The 11,064-nt window shown below is 47.0% G+C and overlaps 1 protein-coding gene across 1 annotated transcript; it reads left to right on the plus strand.

The window, feature by feature from the left end:
* The first annotated feature begins 1,887 nt into the window (after positions 1–1,887).
* ANKDD1A (ankyrin repeat and death domain containing 1A) lies at positions 1,888–11,064 on the plus strand. Its single transcript, XM_010187780.1, has 14 exons — positions 1,888–1,985; positions 2,263–2,361; positions 2,706–2,804; positions 3,264–3,368; positions 3,923–4,021; positions 4,422–4,520; positions 5,636–5,734; positions 6,044–6,142; positions 6,312–6,410; positions 7,285–7,383; positions 8,717–8,812; positions 9,763–9,964; positions 10,654–10,785; positions 11,003–11,064. The coding sequence occupies exons 1-14, from the start codon at positions 1,938–1,940 to the stop codon at positions 11,062–11,064; spliced, it is 1,437 nt and encodes a 478-aa protein (XP_010186082.1). The 5' UTR covers positions 1,888–1,937.

Below are 11,064 nucleotides of genomic sequence, written 5' to 3' on the forward strand. Positions count from 1 at the left end.
GGCGGGCGCGGCGCCGGCATCTCCGGGGCAGGGCCGAGATGCTTTAAAGAATAACAAGACGTATAAAAATCCATTGAGAAACGAACTAGGTGTGTAACGTTTATGTGCATGGCTTTCTTTTTTGCAGCTTTTTGAAATCTCTTGCATAATAAACTGCCTGTGAGTTGGTGCATTGCACTGAGGGTAGATCACTTAAATTGTTTTCCATGCTGCTTGCTATAACTGAATTCATGTTCAGTACCATAAGGGTATGAAATGCCCTGGAACCTGAGCTTGAAAGAGAAGGAAAAACTGCTAAATATTGACTAAAACACTGCTATTGGACGGGTGCGTGCCATGATCAGGAGTGCATTTACATTTACAGGGATAGATTCACCAATGTAGACAATAAATAGGAAACTCAGCCCCACAAATGGTTTCCAGTGAGTCACTGAGAATAAATAAATTGCAGCTTTTACAGCCTTAGTGATGCAAGGTTTGTTACTGCATCTTCACAGGTAGAGCAGAGAATAAGTAAATCAAGGGGTGGTTTGGCACCTCCTGACGAGGATGCTTTGTGCGATCGTAAAATGTAGGAACACATTTCTGGCACCTGGAGAGCAGAGGCAGCAACATTTGCTTGACCGGAACACTTAGTTTACTCCACTGAACAGAGATAAGCATTTCCTAGGAGGTAGCATGTGTGTAGCCATTGGTGTTAATAATTAACATAAACTCCACAGGTTTTTCCCAAGTTCTCCTGATATTTCTTTTTAAATGAAGGTGTGGAAATGCAGTCCCATTAACACACTGGATCAGATGAGAACGGAGTCTCAATCTATGGTACTGAAAATCCCGTGTCTGCAGAAATCAATGTCCAAATGCTGCTGCCTTCAGTGTAGCAGCAGGTCCAGTGCTCTTGAATGGCCCTGTCTGGTATTAAGATATGTGTTATTCATGTTTTTCTTGAGGTAAAGTTTTTTACTTGAAGGTAAGAGGAGCAGAAATTGGAGGATGAGGTTATACCTTTGTTGCCCTAAGAGTCCACAGCAGGGGTGCCTTTCTTCTGTGCCTTCCAGAGAGAAACAGGGTTGTGTTATTTGGACAGCAGTCTGTTATCTCTTCGGTGTGGTGGAATTATAGCAGTGATACGTTTTGATGCCTCTTGTATGGCATGTTGGCATCTAGTTGATAACATAGATACAAACTGAAGTTGCATTGAGCCCCTGCTGCCCTCACACTGCAGCCTGAGATCTTCAGAAATGAAGAGAGCAGAGCATCCAAGACAGCTCTCCAGCGGGATGTGGCAGACTGAGGGTCTGCCTCTCGATAGAATTCCCCAAAAGCACTAGGGCAGCGACCGAGTCCAGCAAAAACTGACACCAGCCTTGCCAAAAACCTTGAGAGCCTCCCTGCAGGGCTGCGGCAGGCCCAGAGCCACAGCCTTGCTCTCGTTTCTTGGCAGGAAGGTTTGTTCGATCAAGGAGAAGATCGCTGGGGCAAGGCCCAGCACGGAGAGTCAACACCCTTAAATTGTGCCTAACTGCACAGGGCAAATACTGCTGATTGTGGTAAATTAGACACAGAACTGCCACGGTCTATCAAGATATGCACCACTAATCACATGCAAGCAGAGAAAGACACTGAATTAGGAGAGAAGCTGGTAGGACTGGAAGAGCACTGCTGTGGGTGCTCAGGGAGGGGGAGACAGTGGAAGAGGACAAATCCAGCAAACAAACCAACATCTTCAGGGTTGGGCTTCTTGCTGGAAGAACCTTTCTGCCAGCATCCTTCCTTGAAGCCACCAGGGCCGGTGAGATGAAGGGGAGGTTTGTTGGGGCATGCTGCTCCGTGCTGCTTGCCAGCACTGTTGTAATGCCCACTCTTTTGTCCCTGCTGCAGTGCTTCACTCAGAGAAGGAGTTCCACGATGCGGCGAAGCGTAATGACACGGCCAGGATGGAGGAGCTCATCAGGAGAGGGGTTGACATCAAAGCCAGAAACAATGTAAGTCCTGGGTTTTTCACCTCTAAGCTGCAGGAAGTGTTGAGGGTCTGTTTCAGAACTGCTGCTCCTTAACGCTGCCCTCCTCATTAGCTGCTCAACTGGTCAAAGATCTAAGATACACCACCCAGTGCTAAATGGGGCCTGTAGCACCTGAGCAGTTCAACAACACACTGAGACCCTCGGCACTGCCATTCTGGCCACACTGGAAAGTTGCAGGCACTGAGGAAGGGTGGTAATGCCTACATCAGCCTTCCTTCTCTGCTTCCTTCCCTTCCAGACAGACCGGACTGCCCTGCACTGGGCTGCAGGAGCAGGGAATGTGGATGCTGTGCGGCTGCTCCTGGATCACGACGTCCCGGTGGATGACAAAGACAGTGTATGAAGGCGAATCTCCCTTGCATGTCCTGCAGATGTGCTCCATACTGGAGGAGCACAGGGGACTGGGTGCTGGGCCAGCAGTTACAGGCTGCACCTTAGCCCTGGGTGTGTGGTACCAGGCTAATATGCACCACCATTGATGGTGGCTGTCTCTGCTCAGTTGCTGTGACCATCTGTGACAGGAATAATAGTAATTGGAGCAAGTGGGGCTAAAAAAAGACCTCAGAGAGAAACAAAAACATTTGGGAAACTTCATGAAAGTAGGAGGAACAGCTTCCCTCTGGGGTGGGGATGGTGGTGGCTGCAGTTTAGCTGTAAGTATCTCTCTTCTCTTCTGCCCAGTTTGGAATGAATGCGCTTCTCCTGTCTGCTTGGTTTGGCCACCTCCGCGTCCTGCAGATCCTCGTCAACGCTGGGGCCAAGATTAACTCTGTCAATAGGGTGAGTCTCCCTACGTGGGTCCATCACACGGCTCCAGACAGTGATTGAGGGGGAAAGAAAGAGGCTTACCTGTGAGCTAAGGTAATCGTGTGTGACAGCATCTGCTGTGGGGACAGCCGTGTGCACTTCTGCCTTCTTCCTAAAACAGGTGTAATAATTGTAGCTATAGAGATGTACACGGCTCCCTCAGCGCACATTTGTGTGCAGTGCTGAGATGTTACAGAAATGGGAAATGGGTTTAGTGAGTCAGCAGTCTGTGTATTTTAAAATAGACCTTGGTTGGGTAAAGGAGCGTTAATACTTCAGAGTCATAACTTGCTGTCTGCAACACAAGCTGGTGTAGTTCTAGAGGTGCAGGGAGGCATTGAATGGGTCTTTGCTTACAGGAACAGGTGGTTAAAAGAGACTGTCCTGCAGTCTTGGAGTTGTAAGATGAGCAGTCCTTTATCTCCTTTCCAGAATGGCAGAAACCTGCTCCACTGTGCGGCTCAGAGGGGACACATCCAGGTGATGGAGTTTGTCATGGAGGACCTGGAGGACGTGTGCGTGGATAAGACAGACAAGGTAGGAAGGCTCCTTGCTGCTTTGTTCCATGAGGTCTGATCTCACTCTGCTGAGCTTAGCAGAAATGTTGTCCTTTGTTTTGGGAAGAGGCTCTGAGTCAGAGTGATCTCCACTCTGATGCTTGGGCATTAAATGAGGCAATAAGAGATCTGCCTTTCCCCCAGAAGGGGTTCTGACTCACTCAATAACTGGTCTCTCAGATATTCCATTTTTTTTATCCTTAGTTGCTTTTAGTAAACTATTTATTGTCCTGTATTTATATGAAATAATCACTGAAAAGATCTCTTTTCCAGTGTTTGGTGAGACCAAAGTGTTTGGAGTTGTTGGCCCCAGTGGGTAGTTCTGTTCACCTTCTTTTGTTAGGGTCATCCCAAATGTAAGGCAGAATAAAAGTTAACAGCAGAACAAAAAATAACTGTTTTTGAAGCACAGTGCCTTTCCCCCCTGTGGACTGGGTTATCGCCCAAGGCACTGTTATATTGCTTGCAGCAGATGATCTAATCTTGCACTTTCTGAGCCTTTCTCAAACTGTATTTCTTTGTTTCCTTTCAAAGATGGACAGGACAGCGTTTCACCTGGCTGCAGAGCATGGGCGGCTGGAGGTGGTGGAGTTCCTAATTCGACTGGGTTGTTCTCACAGTGCCAAAGACAAGGTATGGGCATAAAACCACACACAAGAGAGGTAAAATCCAAGGATTAGAGGATGTGAAAGTCAGGGAACAGGTTACCGAATGAGGCTCAGGCAAGTTGTCAGCAGTTGTAACTATGGTATGTCAGGGCTTTTCTTCCCTATCCACTTGCACCTCAGTCGGTGTTGGATTTCTCTCCAGCACTTTTCAGACAGGATGCACAGCGAGCCTGGTGGACCATGCTCCAGATTAAGGTAGCTGGGTTTCTTCCCTCCCTGCTGCACCTACTAGAAGATTGTTTCAGACTGGTGCAACTGGTTACAACCTCCTTTTCAGTCACGCTGGGTGTACTCTGTGCAAAGTTGTGTGGTATGAACACTCAGTCCTGTGATACACATACGTATGAAGCGGTGTTTACTTTCAGGAAGAAAATACAGCCTTGCATTTAGCTGCTAAAAATGGACATCTCTCTGTGCTGCAGAAGATTATAGATGTTGGAGTGGACCTTGATGAAAAGAACCTAGTAAGTACATTTAAATTAAATGAAAACCACATTGGTTTCGCCCTTTCCCTCCCTAGAAATACTCTCCTGCCACAGTCATCCAGCTGAATAGTCACTATTGACAGGAGAGGTTTAGAAAATAGCTGATTTTATCTAATGCCTACGTGTGTAAATGCAGGTCACACTCACAGAGTATCAGTGAAAGGCAACATCCCTCATGGACCAATATCCACTTCTGAAGTATTGCCTTTTCTTCCTGCTGTATCTGCTGACCTACCTTATCACTCCACTTAATCTCCCTTTTTCTCCCTGACCCGTGTATATTCAAGTGTCTAAATGGTTATTGAATGTGTTTTAAACTAAACCTCACGATGCTTTATAGTATTGACTTAGTCACTGAACATATGGACCTTCTGTTTGAGATTGCTCTTTGACAGACCTGCCTCGGAAAATTATGTGGCTGGAACATAGTTAATGATTTAGATAGCAAATATTGGCTTAGTAACGCTGTTATTTATTCCAGGGCACACTCCCAATTAAGTTTATCAGTAATTTTTTTAGTCTTATTTGGTTACTGTCTTTGAAAAGTGTATTTGATCGTGATTAGGATCTGAAAGAAAAAGAAATCCACCTTCTGTGGTAATTCTGGGAGCATTTGTCTTTCCTCAGATGAGCTGCCCTTTGTGCGAAGAGCAATAATAAAACCAGATTAAATCACTTAGGAATTCTGCTTGTTTCTTGTAAAGAAATTTGCTGCAGCCCTCAGAAGGGAGAACCAGTGGTTGAGGGCCGTGAGTTCTGCCTATGGCTGTTTCTGGGCTACTTTGGGAAAATGGTTTGTTTTCATTGTCCACGTAAAATCTTTTTATTTGGCTAATGAGTTGAAGGGGAGAAGAGATGATGAACATGATGTCTGCCTTGGGGCAGCCCTTTCCAGTGGCATAAGGACAGAGCAGTACTCTGCTGTGTCAGTGGCAGATAACTGTGTCCTTTATTTTCCTACCAATCACCCTGTCCCTAGAATCAGTAGTTTCACACACAGCATAGATTCAGAAGGTGGGGTAGAGGCTTGCTTGTTCTGCTGACCTGACCTCATCTACAGAAATGCTGCTTGTCTCCTTTTTTGCCTTGTCCAGGAAGGACTTGCAGCTCTGCACTTGGCTGCAGAGGGGGGTCACAGCGATTGTGTGAAGCTGCTCTTGGAAGCAGGTGCTGATGTGAATGCCCAGACCCAGGTGAGCTCCATGGAAGTGCTGATTCCATTTCCAGACACTGTTTTGTGGCTTTTTGCCGAGACCTGTGGCCTCCTGGGGGGGCATCCATTTTTGGGTGAGGCCGTGTGGAACCCAACACTTCAGAAATCGTGCAGGGCAAAGAGAGGGATGAAGCTGCCCTGGGCCTGGTTTGGTTGTTGAGACAGTCTCTGTGAATTTGTCAGTGTGGGGGCATGGGGCTCTGCAGGAGGGAAGCAGGGAGATCTGTGTGGACAGTCCGTAAGAACTGCAGCCCTGACTAACACTCGTCTCTTCTGATGTGCCCCTCAGAAGAAGATGAACTGCCTTCATTATGCAGCACTGCATGGCTATGAGGAGATGGCCAGGATCCTCATGGATGCAGGAATCCACACAAACGCTGTTAATCACGTAAGTTCAGAGTTCTCATCACTTATAAAAAGGCAAAGCCACTTTGTGGAGCTGTTCAAGAGCACGAAGCAGCTGGCAGCTATCTTAGAATAAGATATTCTGCGCACAGCGCGGTCCTTTCGGTGCCATGAGCTAAGCTCTCCCTAAGCACAGGGTCTTCTTTCCACAGCAAAACGCATCAGCAATGCACATTGCGGTGCTGCAGAACTTCCCAGCTGTGGTGAAGCTCTTCATCGACGCCGAGTGCGACCTTGACATTCCAGATAACGTAAGACTGCAGCTCCTGTTCTTTGTCTCTGAAATGTGAACCCATTTCATGGGGGATTTGATCACCTTGGGGACAGGATTAAAAAGAAGTGCTTTAACATGGGGAAAACCTGGAAGCGCAGCTTGGGAAATGTGAAACGAGTGAAATGATTCTGAGTGTTGCGGTGAGGTAATGGCTTGATGGCATTCAATGTGTGGGCTGTGCCCTGTCCCTGGGACCTGTGTGCAGAGAAAGTGCATAGTCAGGCTCGCTCCTCCCTGCTGGAAGCAGTGGGGAGAAATTTCAGCCCAAAAGATACTCTGAAAAATGTCTGGGGGGGTTGAGAATGGGAGCAAGCCTGGAGGTAGCTGGTTGCTCAGCCGATTGTAATTTTATCAATGAGGGGCTTTGCTAACAAATGTGTAACTACTTTGTAATGTCTTGGTTAATGTTAATTCTTGTAGTGATGTTCTTTCCTGATGACACCATAAAATTGTCACGTTTTGTGTTTGATTTTAGCTGTTTCCATTAAACAATCCCAAGGTGCGTACAGTTTACAGTACACACACATTACCCCAGCCCTGTGTCCCAGGAACAAAGAATTGGCAAAGGCCCTTTCCTCCCTTGGCCAATCTACCTACAGAAATTGTTTAAATAACAGGAAATAATATATTCCTATAAGTGACCCTGGGGAGCGTTATGGAACTGAAAAGATTTCTTTTTTAAACTGAAATGTTACCAGTGCTGGGGCTCTCAGTTTAAAAAGGGATAGGAGGGGAAAGGAGGGCAGAGCTGACCATTCCCAAGTGCTTCCTCCTGGTATTGCTCTGTCCTGTCCTTCCAGTCTCACGCTTGTCCCTCTCTGAAACTCAGTCCTTTCACCCTCCTTCTGCAGAGGCAGCAGACCCCGCTCCACATCGCTGCGGAGCATGGCAGGCAGGACATTGCCGAGATGATTCTCATCGCAGGAGTGAATCTGAAGCTCACAGACAAGGTAAATGTCTCCGTGGGTTGAATAGGTGCCATTAGGGGTATGGAGAGAAAATATCCATGGTCTTTGCCATTGTTTTTCATAATTTCCAAGGAAGGCTAGCAATAGTATTACAATTTGGATATTTCCTGAAACACCTGAAACACTTATTTCCTTGAAACACTGCTGAGTAGGTTATTTTGTGTGTTTTCCAGGAAAGAAGTGACTGGTTCTTAAGAGGGAGTAAACCATTCATGCAATGCACAAACTTCCCTCTCAAAGTTGTTCTGGGTCCTGCTACAACTACTTGTGCTGTCACGCACATTAATATCCAAGATCTGGTGTAATGATAAATAATATACTTCAGGGCTTACAGTACACATGTTTTAGGTTAAAAGTATCTGGTTAATATAGCTCTGGCATTGGTATCCAGGGCTTTTACCCCAAAATTAGATCAACAAAAGGAATTCAGGAGGAATCAGGCAAGTTGCGTGCAGTCTGAAAGCATTGTCTGGAAAATGCTGAAGGGGGCTTGGGCAGAGATTAATTTAATGTCTGCCATTCACAGTGGGTTAAAGCACACACAGACTCAAAGCCACCTGGCTGAAGTGGCCCTCAGTTGCAGCGAGTGTTTGCCACCTTCCAGCAGTCTGTGGAACCGCAGTGAGACTCAGCACAGGGAGCACATTCACGCTTTTCTGTGTGAAATTGAGTTTCTGCTCACATCTGAGCTCGAATCGTTCTCGCTGGCATGCCTGATGGCTGGGCTGGCTCCCTTTCCTTCATGCAGCTTTCAAATCTTGTTCCTTTCTGCTGTATGATTTTAGATGGAATTATAAATCTGCCCCCTGCCCAATCCAAAATCCTGTAAGGAGCGTTGTTACATTTTCATAGCCTCATCATCCCGTGCTTCTCCTAGGAGACCGTTTCTAATCATGCGCATGTGGAGCCCATAAAATTAATGAGGTTGTGTGAATCACTTCAGTTTCATGTGTCAGCAAACCTGCAGTGCAAAAGGCTGTAAAATGCCTGGGGTGGCATTTTGATGGCTGCACCCATGTTGCTGGGAGCCTGGCAGCACCCTGCCATCCACTGTGGGTTATGAGGGATGCTTTGCCAAATGGGCAGATCCCCTGCGGCAACAGAGACGCTGCAGAGCCTCAAAAAGGACTCCCTGCTCAAAGCAAGCTCACAGCTGAGGTGTTTGCAGCTGGAGAACAGGGGTCCTTCGCCCCGGCTGGGTCCATTGCTCAATAGGCTGTGCTGTCTGCTGTTACAGACTGCCCAGGGGGTGTGGAGATTGTACTTCCTAAGCATATAAGGTCTTTTCTGGTCATTTTTCTCCTTCGAATTTCAGCAGGGGAAAACATCCCTGGATGTCGCCGCCCGAGGCAATCACATCAACTTGGCAGACATGATCATCAAAGCCGATCGGTTTTACAAGTGGGAAAAGGTGAGCTGCTCACACAACCATCCCCTGCATTTTCCAGGGCAGATGCAGCTTTGTCCTCTCCATTGAGACTCCACATCACCAACTGTCAAAAGGAACAGAAAAGCAGGACACCCTGTGACAGCCTGACCTCTACTGTCACCACCTTACTTAAGAAAAACAGAAGTCTTCCCCATGCCAACAACATCTACTTAAAGCTTTCCTTATTTAAAAAAAGCCTCTGTTGTTAAAAGCCCTAGGATGTGCTGAAAGGGACAGGGGTTTTCACAGATTTTTGGGCAGCTGTTCCCAAAGTCCAGTGGAAGGGAGTGGGGTCACATTGGTTCCTTTTCCCAGAAGGAGAAACAAGCACTGAGCAGGAAAATCTCAGCCCCAGTGACCCCTCTGAAACCCTCCCTACCCCAAGCCTGTGCCCAAACCAATCTGAGCAGAGGGTGTGCTGAAAGTCCAACCAAACACTGCATCCTTTGCATCTTCGTAAGACTTTGAGCATCCTCCCAGGAAAGACAGTGCTCTAACAAGGAAAGAAAAGGCAGGAAAGGAGGGCGTGCAGCTCAGGTACAGCTTCAGGATTAATGCTGTGTCTTTCAGGCCCTTGCACAGGCCCTGTGCAGCCCTGGGGAAAGTGAATTTGGTTTCTTTGCAGTCTCGGGGCAAAGGGGGCTGAGCAGCTGTGCCTGTGTTATAAGAGAGCAAGGAGATTTAATTAAACGATTCTGCACACAAGCCCCAGATAAAAGGCACTGTAGAAATGCAAATTGCAATCCGCAAAGCTGCTATTAACAGTGTTTGTTAACACGTGTGATTAGAACAGAGTGAAATGAGAATAGAGAGAATAATCAATTAAAAATGTGCTGTGCCAGAATGAACTTGAAGAGATCTGCAGAGCTGGGGTGTGGGAGGCTGCAGAAGGACGGGTACCTCTGAGTGAACCCCCTGCTCTGGCTTTGCAGGACAATCTGAACAGCGACTCCGACTCCTGGGGGGCTAAGCACTTGACCTTTAAGCAGGATCACAGGCTGGAAACACAGCACATCCGCTCCGTAATGTGGAGACTGGCTACCAAGTACCTCAAACCCGGGGAATGGAAGAAGCTGGCACATCACTGGAAATTCACTGATGCTCACATCAGAGCCATTGAGCAGCAATGGACAGGTATCCAACACTGCCCAGGTATTTCCCTTCCTTCACTTGGCCTGTGTTCTTAGGAGACAAGTCTGCAGCAATAGCAAAGCATGAAGAAAACCAGCTGGTTTATTTGAAACAGCCAAAAGATTAGGTTAAAAATCCTGTATTTAATTAACACAGAGGTAATTTGTTCAGGAATAAAGCACACAAGCATAGGCGTTAGTGGTTCATTGCTCACTCCTTCCGAGGCACTTGCCAGACCTCTGAGTTCTTGCTACAATTCGTGTTCGAGGACAGAAGAAACTTGCTGGTTTAATCTTTTTTAAAGTAGTGAAGCAAGGGGGCAGTGAAATCTCACTTAGAATTTAAGAGAGAGGTTCGCAGAAGCAGGTTCTGAGTTTCAGAAGCAGATCACTGCTGGTTCGGTTACTGCCAGGACTCCTGTAGTTTGCATGATGCGAGCAAGGGGCTCTGAGGGCAGAAATTCTGAGCTGCCATGAAAGGCTCTGACAAGCCCAAGCTCATTCACAGTCACTCCATTAAGTTTAATGTTAATTTAGCAATCACACCACAAGCAGGAATTAAGCTAAACTGTACTTTAGAGCCTCCTGGTAAGATCCAAAGAGGAAGGAGGGGTGTCCAAACCCACCAGAAATCCACTCTGGTCAGGGCTGTGCAGTCAGGGCAGAATTTCAGTCATGGTTTGATCTTGCCAGGCACTAAAAGCTACAGGGAGCACGGCCACAGGATGCTGCTGATCTGGCTCCACGGTGCGATCACCTCAGGAGAAAATCCAATCAAGGGACTGTATGAAGGCCTTGTGGGGATTGGAAGAAGAGATTTAGCAGGTAACACTTTTGTCTTCAAGTAACACACGCTGAGGCTGCCTGAATTTTGTGCTTACACAACGCGCACAGAGGAAAACACAAATTCACGGCAGCTGGAAGGTACCGTGCCCCCTTCTTTCCATTACACATTTCTTTCTCTTCCTTTTATTTTGATAAATTAACACATCCTGCCACAACTTTGTACATTCTGTGCAGCACAACGTTCTCTCTTTTACAGAAAGCATTCGGAAAAAAGCAAACGCAGACTCTGCCTCTCCTCGGAAGTGCATCGCAATGTAA

This window comes from Mesitornis unicolor, unplaced genomic scaffold, assembly GCF_000695765.1.
Source record: "Mesitornis unicolor isolate BGI_N332 unplaced genomic scaffold, ASM69576v1 scaffold13247, whole genome shotgun sequence".
In the NCBI taxonomy this organism is placed as follows: Eukaryota; Metazoa; Chordata; class Aves; order Mesitornithiformes; family Mesitornithidae; genus Mesitornis; species Mesitornis unicolor.